The 15,646-nt window shown below is 39.0% G+C and overlaps 1 protein-coding gene and 1 long non-coding RNA gene across 9 annotated transcripts in view; one reads left to right on the top strand and one right to left on the bottom strand.

Annotated features, from left to right (window-relative positions):
• The window catches only part of RGS7 (regulator of G protein signaling 7), a 268,343-nt gene that overhangs the window by 16,240 nt on the left and 236,457 nt on the right, over positions 1–15,646 (bottom strand). For 3 of the 8 annotated variants that reach the window (XM_035320393.1, XM_035320391.1, XM_035320394.1), the window contains one exon: positions 7,005–7,501. The exons of 1 other annotated variant lie outside the window; for it this stretch is intronic. In XM_035320393.1, the coding sequence (XP_035176284.1) occupies positions 7,343–7,501 (159 nt within the window). In that variant the 3' untranslated portion in view covers positions 7,005–7,342. Of the gene's footprint in view, positions 1–7,004; positions 7,692–15,646 lie in introns of those variants that run through there. 4 more of the 8 variants (XM_035320398.1, XM_035320395.1, XM_035320397.1 and 1 more) reach the window with 2 other exon arrangements.
• LOC118163601 overlaps positions 9,997–15,646 on the top strand; it is a 19,585-nt gene continuing 13,935 nt past the window's right edge. Inside the window, exons 1-2 of the long non-coding RNA XR_004749134.1 lie at positions 9,997–10,166; positions 11,494–11,496. This is a non-coding gene — a long non-coding RNA (uncharacterized LOC118163601). The remainder of the gene's footprint in view (positions 10,167–11,493; positions 11,497–15,646) is intronic.

Raw genomic sequence — 15,646 nt, 5'->3', positions numbered from 1 at the left:
AAAGAAAAGGAAAGGAAAGGAAAGGAAAGGAAAGAAAAGAAAAGAAAAGGAAAGGAAAAAAAAAACTACCGAAGAGGTGACACAACTGACATCTAGCTAGCAATCAATGTACCTACTTAGCAAAGGGTAATTACTCCTTGAAGTCAGTCTCACAAGTGTCACATTGCTATTTCAGTGGAAGTGTGTTGGAAGTTTGGGGCAGGAAGAAGCAGTGGGAGATGCCAACAGAGGCACTGGAAGATCAGCAGATGCTCAGCTCTCCTTGCAAATAGGAATCCCAAAGTAGACAGGAGAAATATCTAAAAAAAAAAACTTCCAGGTTTTTTTTTTTTTTTTTTTTTTTTTTTTTTTTTTCCCAAGTAAAATATCTGAATATCAAAAATACACAAGAACACAGAAAAAAATAGATCACATTCCTCTATGACAGGAATTGCATTGGGAAGAAGCCCTTTGGAACAAAATGAAAGTCTGATATTGTGTTCCCATTAGAGGAAAAAAATAAATATACACATTAAAATCCTTCTGCACACAAATACACCAGTAGCTGCAGTTACTGTCCCACATCTGGGGTTTGGAACAGAGACAAAAAAGGATGAGGAAAACAACTGAGAAGGAAAGCAAAAGAAGAGATTTAGCCCAAGTCCCAGCAAGATTCGTGAAGTAATTCAGGTGGGATGGAAAAAGAAGTAAAGAAGCAACCCCAACTGACTTCACAATTACAAATTTAGCTGTTCCCTAAATCTGAGTTTTTGGAAAATGATTCCATCATTAAGTAAGCATTATATGTGTAACTTGTTTCTAGTGTATCCTTTTAAAATACCAAAACATTTTTAGAAAGGCTAATAATTGATGAAATTTGACACTTATGCCCACTCCCTCAGAAAACTACCTGTGATTTCAGTTACAACATGAGCTTCCATACCCCTGTTCATTAGTTTCACTGGAGCTACCTCCTAGACCAATATGGATCAGGACTTAGAAGCATTTTCTAGACTTGGGCTTCAACCCTCATTCCTACCTCCCCCACACACTTTGACAAGAAGCCGGGATGCTCTGTGACACCCTCTGGGCCCCCCACCCCTCTGTTGCCCTGAGGGACATTCGAGCTCCCAGTTTATTCTAGATCACAATGCCTGCAGTAAGTGACCTCAGCACCTGCTCCCTGTCCTGCTCACCACATGAGTAACTAACCAAGCTTCCTTTTGTCCAGACCTAACCAGCGCACCTACGCTAAGGATTACCATCTCTCTCCTACCTCCTGTAAGGTCAGCAGCAAGGCCTCCCCAACAGACACAGAAAACTCCTCAACAGGACATCACCCCAGGCCCTTCTCCCCAACGCCAGCAGCCTGCCAGCCCCTATGCCTCCCCTGCCTCAATCATACATGTCATTTATGGGCTGTTTAGCAACGTTAGCTAAGTTTACATGGGAAGGAAGGAAGAAAAGGTCAGATGGTCCAGATCTCTATTCCTGTTTTGGCAGGTTCATGCTCCTGTGCAAGCAGCCAGACAAGTCATGGGGGTCCCAGCAAGGGGCAGGAGCCTGCCTTTATGAAGAGGCCTGGAGAGCATTTTTAACAGACATAGTGCCACCACTAACAGCCATCCCCTAAAGCGGGGAGTTTGGGGCAGCAGTGGCTGGAGGAATCATGGAGAGCTGGTGGGAGCAGGGCAGAAAAAGGAAAGGAATGCACCAGGGAAGATCCCAGGAGATCAGGTCATGGTCAGAGGCATGTTCTGCACCAGACCCTGGCCCTAATTGCTGACCAGCCTTTTCTTTAATGTTTCTCTCTCTCTCTCTTTTTTTTTTTTTTTTTTTCTTCCTGTGATTTCTTTAAAGTCCAAGAAAGACAGAACAGAGGAGGGAAGTGCAAGGAGTATTTGTGGTCACTGTAGGAACATGCAGGAGGGATCAATGGAGTGAGGATCAGAGGAACAAAGGAAAAGAACCATAAAAGACTGTGAATCCTAAAAAGGTGTTACTGCTGGGGAGGGGAAGAGAAGAAAGAGAATCTAAAAGAACAGATGAGCCATGTAAAGAACAGTGCATAAAAAGAGATGAACTGAAAAAAAAAAAGGGTCATAGATTTCAGGTTATGCATTCAGCAAAAACGTGGAAAAGTTACATTAAAAATGCCCTTGTCGTGCATCTTTCAAAAAGGAAAGGTGGAAAGGAATAAAGAAGTGGATAGGAGAGTTATATGAATAATGAAAAGCTTCATTTCTGTGACACAGAAGAAGCAGCAGCCACAAGGTTAATAGCAAGGGTTGTAAATAGCATTTATTTTGAAAGGTGACATCTATGATGAATCTAATGAGAAGTTTCAAAATCTAGTTAAATAAATAATATATATATATATATATAACAATGAAAGTGAATGTGTCAGAATATATTTTGGGAGTGAAGAAAAAGTACAATAAAAATTGTGCAAATGCCACTAACAAGGTAACATTTACAATCGTGTCTTAATATTGTTTGATATTTACTATCCATGTCCACCCTTGTAAATAAGGGTTATCATCTAGAATTTGTGCAGGTTCTCAGAGTTTATTGTCATGGCAATTTCTCTTAACAATTTGCACATACAGATCCCTTATGGCAAATAGTGATGAGGATAATCACTATCATTCATGAATCAGTGTTACAGAATCAGGACAGCAGATTCCTCACGCCTACCCATACATAGAGATACCAGAAGGAATATGGTCTGCAACTACTTCAGAGGTTAGGATTAAAAAAAAAAAAAAAAAAAAAAAAAAAAAGACCTTAGTAAAAGAGAAGAACAGTCTGAAAAACTGGATGCTAGACAATGGACAGCTAAAGACACCTTACTGACCCAGAAATACACACCAAGGGGAACAACCACCTATGTTTTATTTCAAAGGATCTGGGCATCACAGTGCCTCATACAAAGGACATGATTCAGCAGTGACCCTCTACTACAAAAAGGGCTAGCCTTGCCATTGTGCCTACAGACAGAAGTACAACCTGCACTGTAGCAGTCAACCCTGGACAGGAGCACTGCAGCCTGCTCCAGGCTCCGTCCTCTGCAAAAGCTGGAAGAGAGCAGCAGAGTCAACCCTCACTTCAGAAAACACCAGGAAGGAAACCAAAGGGCTCTGTAACATTGCAATGGCTATTTACATATTTGAGCAAAAATGGAGGGGACATTTTATTACAGTGAATGTAGCAGCCTGATAAGGGCTAAAGGGATAAATTGAAGCAAAGAAGATTTAGTTTAGATATTAGGGGAAAAAAAAAATGCAGTAGCAGAGATAATGAATGTCTGGGGAGACTCTGCAGTCCTCTAGCCAATGTCTGTACAAACAAAAGCCATTTATTTGTACAAACCTCGCTTGAGGACTCCACAGTCCAGAATAGCACAACCACAGGGAGCCTGGCCTCAGAAATTCCTCTCCTTCCATGTCTTTGATACTGGGGCTCCTTCAGCATAGCTTCAATTTACTGGAGGTGAAAGCATTAACCTGTTTAGCCTAGTCAGATCAAAAGGCAAATCTGTATTATTCAGAACCACTTAGCAATGTGCTTAAATGAATTATGAACACAGAATATGTACAAATAAATTGTTGGTAATTTGTTGGAATATTTGGGGATTAAAATCTTATTTTATACAGGTACCTATAGCTATTAGTTTTCTTTTAGCAAAATTTCTATGTTTTATGCACTTAAGTCAGTAAGTTCAGTGGTGTTGGTTCTATGCATGATACCTCTAGCTAGAAAGGAAATTAAAATACGGTAATTTTAAAATCTAAATTCAAACAGCTGCTGCAAATCACTTGGCATAAAGATAAACAAAAGGAAGACACACAAAAAATCTCCGGTGATTCCCAACTGTTACTTAAAGAAAACAGTCTTCTCTCTCTTTAGTTGTCTGCTTCGGCTTTCTTCCATATTTTTAATAAATAGACATCCTAAACACATTCCTGTAGGTCTCATTTTCTGGAACTAGTTTTTTGCTCCCATGCTCCCATTTATTATTTCTTGGAGGACTACTGGGCATTTATTATTTCAAATGACATTAGGGGTGCAATTGGAAAAAAGAAATTCCCTATGTTTGGTATTAAGAGCTTTCTTTCAGGAAAAATTAAAAAAAAAAAAAAAAAAAAAAAAAAGTCCTTGTTGGGTTTTAAAGGGGTAGCTGCAGATGGTCTGGTTGGACTGCTTCTCTGGGCTTTGATTCCAGCTCTGCCCAGCACTGGCATCTCACCAGCAGCACGCCGCCTCTCCTGTGCCAAATTGCTCAGCTCCTGAGTTCTCCTCCCTTGCTGGTTCCATTCTGGTCAATGCAATTAATTCTCATTTCTTTCTTCTGTCTTCACCTTCAGCCCATTAATTTCTGGCCAATCTCCACTGCTTTTTCAGCTCAGCATTTTGCTCTTTCTCTCTTTTTAAGGCCTTTTCTCTCTCTCTCTCTCTTTTTTTTTTCTTTTTTTCTTTTTTTTTTTTTTTTGGTGTGTGTTGTAGAGAAGCTCTGTGAATGTTCAGCTGTTCCCAGGTTGAGTGGTTCCTTTAAAGCATATAAAAATAAATCTTTCCAATGAAGGGTGTTTTCAGCTTATTGGGAGGCACCAGGAGGTGCTCTTCGCCAGGAGGAAAGATGTCACTTGGTCCTTTTTTTTTTCCTCAGCAGATTCATGACCTCATTGAAATTCCTAATAGATACAACACTGCCTAGTGTGTACTTCAACTGCTCAGTGGTTGCCACAGTAAGAATAAATATGCCATAACCTGAGTTAATCTTAATTTGTGGAAGTGGCTTTTCATATACATTTGGAAACAAACATCTATAAATATCTATCTTTTCTCTCTGGAGACATTTGTGCCTACTTGGAGCTTCTATTCCCAGTGTGGCAACACTGACAGATGACAGTGATCAGGGGAGGGATGAAGAGATCGCAGACAAACCCGTTAAAAATCAACTGGCTGTACAGCAGGTTTTTTTTGGTCTGTTTGGGCCAAATTCAGTCTTGGGTAACTGTGGCGTTGCATCACTTGAAACAAGGTTCAAATGAAACCTTAATACTTCTCCCTGCCTACTTTGAAATTCTTACTGTAATGTGCATTTTTACTTTACAGACATTGTGTTAGATCCTGCACAAACACAGGAAAAGACAGCCATTCAATACAGGCTTTGTACATATTGAAACAAAAGAAGAGCTGGAATGAGTACAAAACGGGTTCAGGAATACAAATACTTTTTATTGGCTGGTCTGCATTGCAAAGTGTTTTAAAAAGAAAAAAAAAAAATCCTTAGGGTAAAGTTCAATGATTATCTAACATATGAATTTGAAACATTGGTTATTTGAAGGGAGTGATTCTTCAAAGCAGCTGCTGGTATCTAATTAGTTAAATCCTAAGGAAAAGCAGCAATATACCAGCTGATGCAATTGGTGGCAGCAGGAGTTTGGAAATAAATATCTCCATTTGGCACTGAGAAGTGAAACAGAGCTCAAATTTCTGTGGATTTCCTGGACCCAAGATCATGCCTCAGAGCTTGCATTGCTGTGGTTAAGGAAAATTAAATCTCAGAGTTTAAGATCTGGGGTTCAGTGTGGCTATTTATTAGAATTCATCTGGCCTTCCTAGACTGTGAATATTTTGACTTGACCTAGATGGAGCTCTTGGTAAAATCAAGATCTCATGGGCATTTCCAGTGTTCTGTGATAAAATTCAGCTCAGAAGAATCATGCTGACAGAAACTGTGACACCTTAACACAGTGATTATTATCCTAGTTAGAAACCAGAAACATAGCAGCATGTGCAAACAAAGAACAAAAAATTCACACCTCCCCAGAAAATTCAGCTGAACAAAAACCAAGGGAGCAGCCATTCATGGTGATGTACAATGTGTTTGGTTCTGGGTTTGTTCAGATGGTCCCCTCTAGAGATGCTGCAGTCAGGGTTATGGCAGGGTTACGGCAGCTCAGCAGCCCTGTTCCCAGTGGCAGCAATGCAGGTAGGCATCTGGTGTTAACTGAGATGACTCCAGCACTGATGTATTCAAATTTACTGCCTGATCGTGTCTATGACCATCCCACTTTGTGTCAGGAATGGGGGTGGGGGGCATTTGTAGGTTTGGTAGTCCCTTTGAAACAAGGTTCCTGTATGCCAATGTCACAAAAAAGTCAGTACCACAGATGGTACCAGCACTGGCTGTCCTGAGTCTCCTGTGTGCTGCTAAGAAGGCTCTTTCAGCATGTTTGTCCTAAGCATCCTATAATGCCCTGGGGGTACCTGCAATTTGACCATCACTTCTGTGCTCAGAGATTCTGCCACTATTTTACGTCATGTGTATCAGTCAGAAGTACTGCTTTTCTTCTGCCAAGCAAAGGTTTACTGGTTCTAGCTCAATTTAGCTTCAGAAGGCCCCACATCTATTGTCTCAAGGACAACAGCTACATACTCTTGTAAACTTATGAGTAGGTCTTTGTGAGTAACCTCAGTATTAGACATACAACAGAACACTTGAACTGAGCCCCTGAATTAAAATTGCAAGTTCCTACATTTACTACCCAAGGTTTGCACACTATTCTCAGCACTCCCAATCCACTGCCTTTTCAGCTTAAAATGTTGCATTGACACATGACAGCAAGGAGAAAGAAACGGCAATTATTTAGCTAACTCATGCTTTCAGCTAGATTTTTTCAAGGTCATTCCTAAGAAAATGCACTTCACTTGATCTGCTCTTGGGCAGCAACTGAATCACTGAGCACAATGTATAGGCTGCACTCTTACAGACCTGGTCTAGCTTAAAGAAAGGTTTGCTTATGTGATGATGAGCAAGCTGGAAAGGTCTGACTGCTGCTAGCTTGATAAAAAGAAAATAAAGAGTAAATGATTATCAATAAAGTGTGTTTGGTTAGGTGTCACTGAGAGAAAGAAAATGCCATTTCATGTCACTTTTTGGAAAGCACAGGGTAGGTAACTTTTAGGAATGATTTTGCTCTTGACTAATCTTCAGATTCAATATTAAAATCTCAAACTTCCCAAAGGAAAGAGATTCTGCATCTTTTAATGAAAGATAAAACAACAATATAAACATACACAAATTTACAGAGAAAGGATCAACTTTAATACATCTGGAGTAAAAGGTGTTCTTTTTTTAAATATGGTATAAAAATAAATGCAAGAAACATTAACAGAGAATATACAGACAACAGACAAAGACACAGGCTTTCTTTCTCAATGTGAATACATCAGTGAAATGAAACCTTCTGTGCTAATTTATTGTGCAATAAATGTGATGCCATATGTATATTTATTAATATATGCATTTTTTTACATTTCTTCCAGTTTTTGATTGACGTATTTATTTTTTTTTTTAATAAACTGTGCCTAGCAGAAGCTTTTTTTTCACTGTACTTGAGCTTGCAGAAAATAAAAAGACACAGATCCAGCTTGATATGAAGGAGGAAGTGAGCAGACAGTTTTCGAAATGGAGGCATCGAAAGGCTAGAGAGTCCCTCGGAGTCTGTAATGCCTTAGTATACACAAAAGAAAACAAGTCAGGTCCTTGCTCATGCAACATCTTGTTCTACTGTCCTCTGATTCAGGCAATCAGTGAGCTACAAAGTATGTATAATGATTTGAGTCTGCTTCCATGCTACAAGGTGATCCTTTTAGTAGGACTGCACTAGACTGGTTAACCTCTTTGATGTGAGCGATTTCCCCTGAGGAAAAGATAAAAACAAAAAACAAAAACAGAAAACAGAGGCATGATCACTGCAAACCTGTTCATCAGCAACCACTTAGTGTTGCCACATCACTGTCAAATAACTAGGGGCACCAACTGGAGTCTGTCAAATTTTAAACCACAGGAAGCCCTTACGCTTACACACCTGCACTGCCAGCCAGCCAGGTTGTTTCACAGAATAATCCACCAATTCAAAGGCCATTTTTGAGTGAGACTGGGTTTGGCTGCTAAGAGACGACTGCTGAGGGCTTTGCTGTTGGTCACTACCAGAACTTCTAGACAGCCACCACAAGTGAGGGCACCTTATGCTACAAAGATGAATGTGCACACTGCAGTAACTCTGTCACAGATGGCAAAAAGCTACTTTAAAGCTCAGGTAAGGAAGTAAGAGGCAGATTGCATACAGGCAGGAAAGCAGCTTTTCCATGAACTCAGCTATACATTTGCTGAGACTGTGTTTACTGTTTATAGGGACCATTGGTCAGGTATATTACATGGGACTACATATCACTGCTTAGAAGGTGTTTGGATTTCCACTGTCTTTTTCCTCACCCTCCTATTGCAAGCATGCAGTTTCAGTTTTTTAGCAAGTTCTTTTAACAAGGTATAATGACTGTCCCACAAGAGTTAGCCCTACAGTGTGGAAAAGATAGCATAGTTTATGTTGTCATGGTGTATTTCAGGCAGATTTGAGCTTTAGCTGAGCCAGACAAAAGCCATGAAACCACATAAGTGTCTCTTAGGGCCATCCTACTGTGGCTCCAATTCAACAGAGGCAGAGCTGGCTTAGCAAGCTTACACCACTCCTCAAAATATCACCGGCATACCCTGACAGTGTACCATAAATAGATAATAAAATATTAAACAGCAAATGTCTCTAACATTATAGTCAAAGGATATTTAATATTTACATTTATTGTATTGTTTATCTTAAGTGAACAACTCAGTAAAATCAAACTGACTTCAAGGAGACTACCATAGGAAATATTGAAACTGTGAAGGGATGCTACATCTGCAGTAAATGGTAAATGAACTTATTCTGCCATATCAATGAGTAGTTAAGTCATCTGTTGTAACTCAGTGGAATTACACAATTTAATATCTATTTTCCTTACTAATTAATTTTATGTTTAAAGGGATATGCAAGTTGGTTTTGAACATTTGCTCAAATGCAATATATCAGAATGGGTCTTGACAAAAAGAATAGCTATTTTATTCTTTGTGCTCTGAAATAAAAGTCAAACAAATGAGGATTAATTTTTCCCCTACAATATAATTTTGAAGGGAAATCATGATCTGCAATGTTGGATTAGACTGCTCATCTATCAAGTTCACCATATCACCTAACAATAATACTACTCGCTTCTTTGAAAGATGTCTCCTTCCTGGCATGGTCTGCTCCCTGTGTCTGTCTCTACCTCTATTAATTTTTATCTACATTAAATTCACTTCCTTGGCATTTCTTTAATCTTAAATTATGCTTTCCTCTAATGTAATAGTTCAACAGTAAAGAAAGTCTCAACAGATGTGTGACACTGGAATACAACTTAAGACAGCATGTCCAAAATTATTAAGTGTTTTTAGGCAGTTGATGATTGTCAGCTTTGGACATAAACTAAGAAAATACTATGCACACTTTGACCTTTCCCTTTGATTATTTTTTTTTGTGTTTAATTTTAAAGGCCTACAAGCTTGGCTACTTTCTGCAAATATGTATGAGTTCCATTGAGTACTGAGCTGTCTAATAATTCCCTTCCTGGAGGTTTCCATTAGTTATTAAAGCAATTCACTCAGCGATACACTGGAAAGCTGCACAAGCTTTCATCATGGGATAAAGTCTGTGAATTAATTTTGCATTTTTATCTGCAACAACTGATTATTTAGGAGCTGTAATTCCATGGAACTTTTAAGATGAACCATAACCACATTCTAGCATGTCAGGAATGAACTGTGATATTACATAAAGTAAGAGTTTTTAATCTAAAAGCAGGTAAAAAACTATCAGTTAATTAGTTGACCTGACTTGATAATCTTATTTAATGTATTTAAATTTTTCCTATAGACACATTCAGATATCATAACATTATTTTTTTTAGGTATTCTGCATCGCTTCCACCATGGATATTGCTCACCACAGTAAGCTGATGGTTTTAGGATACTCTTTCCCCTAAGCCCCACAGTGATCAGGATTTCTGATTTGGTTGGTCCTTTCCTCAATCTCCTTTCTCTGCCCAGAGAATATTACACTCCTTAAAAGATAGGTGTCCACCTGAACAACATTTCTGCAGATATTAGTAATTCAAAATTATCTTACAGGTGGAAAAGTGACAAGCTAGACAACATGCCTTTCAAGAGATCTCCTTCCATTTTTATTCTGAATCACATGTAGTCCTCTGAGTGGGAAAATAAGCTTTAAAGGCATAGAATCCATAGCAGCCCTAAATAGAGAAGTGTCCCATCTTCTTATTCAGTTCTATAGGCATTTGTTATTTCCAGTTTACAGACTACCTCCTTCAAACTCTATTCCAGCATATGCTTTTGAAATAAAACCTGATTCTTTAGCTCTGTATGGTTGGGTTTCATAATTATTACTTCTAAGAGATACACAGTTTACAGTCTGATGTAAGGATCATCTCTTGTGAGTCATAATTTCAGGGTTGTGCCTAAATATTTTTTTCAGATACAATGTTACTAACACTTCCATAAGCCAAATTTTGTGTTTGGTCAACTACATCAAACATGCCAGTTTTGAGAGGTATAGCACATGACTAATCACACACAGGAAAATGTTTCCTGTACTAATAAGGCTAAAGAAAAATTGAAAAAAAGTTCAGAAGAAGTAGTAGATGCTCATCTAAAGAATTAGAAGATATATATTTAATATTAATTTAACATTTTAATCTATTCTTGCCATTGACATGTAGAAGTATATGACCAAATTTTAAAAAGTAGAATTTTTGTTTGTATAGGTACAGTTTGGCCAAATTAATTAAAACTATTGAACAATTTTATTATAATATACCAGCATAAATGAAACCCTGCATGCATACCCTGACAAGGGAATGAGAGTACAAGGAGGCAGCAGAGCAGCTAGAGTAAACAAGTACATCGATGAATACGAAATCAATTGGTATCAGCGTTTGTGCCACTACCTTAATGTATTAACTTTTTAAATGTAGACTTGTCCTTCCAACTGTACTTTTAGAGAACTTGGGGGGTTGGGGGGGGGGGGGGGATTTCCAAAAATAAGATGATTTATGAGCTGCTACATACAAATGTGCTGACTGACCTGTTTATACACTAACACCTCAAGTAATCAGACAAACAAGTCAGCAACAACCTCAATACATATGTGGCTTACAAGAAATCAATATGAAATTTATACAGGGGACAGAGCTGAAATGCATGAAGATTAGAATATTACTTTTCTAATTCTGATCTTTTCTACTAAGCAGCCTCAGTGGCTCTTTTTTCATGTTTCTTTATGGTCCCTAGAACAGATGTTGGTAGAACTGGAAAGGGAAACTCCATGCATTCAACTGAGAAAGGGAGAACAGCATGAACCCTTCTGGGAGCAAAATGAGATACTGAGCTTGGATCAATCCTCCTTGCTCTCACTGTTGCCCATCCACTCACATGTGGAACAGCTGTATCATGCCAGCAGCTTGGCCAGCACCAGCAAACAAAACTCCCAGGTGACATTGCTGGTACTATGCATAGAGCTGGTATAAACAGCTTCTAGCAAAAGCACATCTGGAGAGGCACAGGATCAGAAACAGGAAGTCAGACCAGGATTTAGCCAGCCCTCACTTCTCTAACAGGCTTTAGCATTGCTCATGGGGGCCGGATTTTGCTTCAATTTACACAGCAGCATGGGAGGCTGCTCTCACCCAACCCCATGGGTGATTTTCTCTTTCAGAAAGGTGCTGAAGAGGAGGAGGGTAGCATTTACTGAATTTAGGGGATGACTTCTCATAACAGCTGTAATGCTAAGCGGTAGCACATGCAAAATCCTCCTGCTTACTGTGTGGAGTTGCAGTCCTCTCCTCATTTCTCACTGGGGTTGTTCCCTGTCTTGGAGCAGACGGTAGACAAGAGACACTGGCTGAGCAAATGCATATTCCTGATTTTACTCGTTCTAAGCTGGATGCTGCTCCCTTGTTCTTTCTTTTTCCTTCCCCATTAATATTTGCATTTACTGATGTGATGCTCTCATATGTGATTAACCTACAAGTTCTTGTCAGATGGGGCAGTTTGATCTTGAAAAAAAACATTAGAAGGATGGGGTAAAACCAAACATTTTCCAAGGTGCCAATGCACTGGACAAATTTTTAGTATGTGTTTGTCTTAGGCATGACCCCTCAGATTTCAGTACCACTCTGCAGTTCTCATTCCTGCAGCAGCTTAGGACACAGGTAAATATTTGTTAGCTGGGAAATGGTAGTCACTGGCCTAATAGCTGGCTCCTACCAGAAACAGAGCTGGCCATGCCAGTACCACATGGCTGCCCAAAGCTTTCCAGGACAAAGCAGAGCAGCACCACTTGTCGTTGCAGAGAAGGACAAGGAGGCCAGCATTTACTAGCACCTCCTATAGATGCTCCTGTTGATTTTCCTCATTAAGCTGAGTATCATTACTCAAGGACAGCCTAGCACTAGGTTTTTGGACTAATTATTGGTCCAAACTAAAAATTTCAATTATTACGTCAGTTCTTTTTAGTCAAACATTAGATAAACCATCTCTTAACTGACAAGGGAAAAGGCTTCATTCCTATGAGTACTTATTATTTTTACTAGTTTTGTATTTTTCAAGCAACAATCTTTGTGATTTTTTCTGACCTTTTTTTTTTTTTTTTTTTTTCAATTTTTAGGAATAACCAGTAAGCAAACTTCATAGTCTAATTAGGAAATCTTCAGTGATAACACATTGAACATAAGATCTCACAGATTGTATTGCATTAAAGTTTATTCACAATGTTATGCTCAAGAAAATATAGCCTTTGTTTGGATTGTAGGGCTACATGGACTTCTGGTCTGTCACGGTAGAGCTCTCAGGTATGCAACAAGTTTTAATTGTTCATAAAGAAAAATTTCTTGATTAATGTGAAATTGATACCTTATCTTCATTGTTTCTCAGTAAAGGGACAGATTTTAACATGTCAAGAGGTTAAACCAGTTTAAGCATCTATAAAGTCTATCCCCCACTGACAAAAAACAAGGAAGCTATTTTAGAGAGTTTTAATTTCAATCACTAGACCATAATTTGCTATGGCATGCTAAGTGACACTGGACTAAGGCACTGTGAAAATGTGCCATGTTCAGGAGCCTTCACATTTCTCTTCTCATGCATGAAATGGACTAATGCTACTGCTTTGGAGGGAGAAAACATCAAAGGACACTGGTAAATAAGTTCTTAGAGCTAAGTGGGACATCTGAAAAGTACATGGGTAATGTAACATATAATGGTTTTAAACTCGTTGTTATTAAAAATGGTCTTGTTTTGAGGTTATGAGTGAAGATAATCATCATCTGATGGCTCTCCGACTTAATATATGAACTGAGCTTGGTCAGTCTTGCACTGGCTGTATTTTTCATAAAACACCACAAACTTGTAACAAGCCCATTTCTTCACCTTCTCTACAATTAGGCAGCAACAGATGAAACTAACACTGACAGTGGCATCTGAAGCTGCAGCATCCACATGTGGTGATGGAGTATCTCTCCCAAGGAGGCTCCGAGGAGGAGACTGCACCTTGCCCTGCTAGCTTAGTTCCTGCTGAGACAAGAAAATGTGCATGCAGTGGCAATTAAGTGAGGCTACTCTGTAAATGAGATGCCTTTGTTTTGGGTTTCCAGACCAGTGATCACAGCTAAGCATCAGGCAGGTATTCACAAAGGTGGCTTGCTCAGACTACCAGTCTGCCACTGTCACAAATTTCAATGCACATGAGAAATGAAAGCCCAAATTCTACCTTATAGGACCTCTTTGATCTCATCAATGTTATCGGTGCTTCCTTCACTCGTTTTCTATGCAGTGTAGATGCTGATACTGGAGGTAAAGGGAATTTTCTGACTTAAAAAAAAAAAAAAATCTGATTTTTTCCTCATTTTAATTCCTCTGAAAATCTCATTTTTTAAGTGCCACAGAAACAGCTGATTTCTCCCTCTCTTGTACTGTGGCAAGCAGTGAGATTTTCCTGCTCCCTGGATTATGCCTTTAACTTTCCTACTCACTTTCTTGGGGATCTGCAGGTGACTAGTTAATCCCAAATGGAATGCAGATGGGCTGAGCAGGCCAGAGGGGAGCCCAGGGCACACTGTCACTCCCTGGGCCTCTAAGGCTTCGCTGGGACACTTCTGGGTGCAGAAGGTATTCCAGACTATGCACCTATCCAGTGGCATCATGCCAGTAGCACAAAGTTCGTGTGCACTGTATTATAACACTATACCTGGGACTATGAATAAAGGAGGCACACCAAGAACAGATGTGTTTACTACTCAGAGGCAGACTGAGTGTTCAGTAATAAATGCTACACATGGCAAATGCCAGTTTGCTATTATTTTACTTATATTGTACATGCATGCAGGTGTGTTTCTAACACTATTCATATAGTCTGTTGCAGACTGCCAAAAACATTAACAATTTTGCACTATAAAATTTACAAAGCAAGTTAAATATCTGATGCTCTTAGTTGTGCATTTAGGGCTTTCATAAAGTGCACTGAAGTATTGAAAGTTTTCTGGAAAGAAAACTCCAAAATGTCAAAGAACTGTAGAGCCTAGATTTTATGTGTACATAGCTCCACTTTTATTTTTTTCCCACCAAACTAAAATAATGACTGATTATCCTAGGTGATTTCCATTTAATTTAAGGTATAATACAGAGGGATTGCCCTTACAAAGTTTCTAATCTTGCTGGTTTAGCAAATGTTTTCTGTAGCAAGTATAATCCACTTTCATTCATCACTGATCTGTCTAACAAAAGATTCAGGAATCTCCTAGAGTCTCCAGCTTAACAACTCAGGTTATGAATTACAAGGTCATCCTCTCAGGTTCAGTCCCTAGACACAGCTGAAGTTACTGTGTTGTTGTTGTTTTTTGTTTGTTTTTAAAATACTTCAAATTGAAAAATAAAATGAGGTCTAAATTAATCAATAGAAAGTCACTTGGAAGTAATTAAGAAAAAATAACAGTGAACATTAGTCTTAATTTTATAAAACATTAGAGGAGAAGGGAAAATAACATTTTATTCTTTCTAAATCATTGAGAGCACAGCATTGGCCTTGGGTGTAGATGACACGTTTCAGATCTATTTTCTGTATTGATCAGAAGAACAAATCTATACGGCAGTCTCTCCCTTTGCAGTTGAACAAGTTAATCAGTACATTGTAGAATATTCTGAGAAACGTTTCCCTCATTCTTGCATGTCAGAACCACTGTACTGAGGTACATAATTACATATAAACTCATCATAACTGAGAACAAGAATGGAAGAACAAGGTTTCCTGGTGGCAAGGGGTTCTGAGCCTCAGGGGATGCAAAATCAGTCCTCTCATGGAAGAGGTTTGCACTTGAGTATCCTGACATTCTGGAGTAATTTGCAAGCCTCCGAGCTGCTGATCTAATCAAGAATATATGTCTAGTAGTGACATGTTTTACTTTTGTAGCTGATCCGACTTGACAGACTCCCCCCACATTAATAGGGTAGTAGTTTCAGAAAAAGCAAACCCACAGTTTTTATTTTATAGCTTGAACCATGAAAAATGAATCACCCTCTTCTACTGAAGAAGTACCAATTCTTCATGTACAGAAAACTTAGTTCCCATCTCTACCTCACAGCTTCTTTGCTGGGCCTGCCTTACATCTCTGGCATCCTGCTGTTCTGATACTTCTGAACATCAGGCATGCCTGCAGAGCACAACGCTGGTGTCCA

The sequence above is a fragment of the Oxyura jamaicensis genome, chromosome 3 (assembly GCF_011077185.1).
Source record: "Oxyura jamaicensis isolate SHBP4307 breed ruddy duck chromosome 3, BPBGC_Ojam_1.0, whole genome shotgun sequence".
NCBI lineage: Eukaryota > Metazoa > Chordata > Aves > Anseriformes > Anatidae > Oxyura > Oxyura jamaicensis.
The sequence above is the reverse complement of the archived record's forward strand: the minus strand, read 5'-3'. Positions and strand labels throughout refer to the sequence as shown.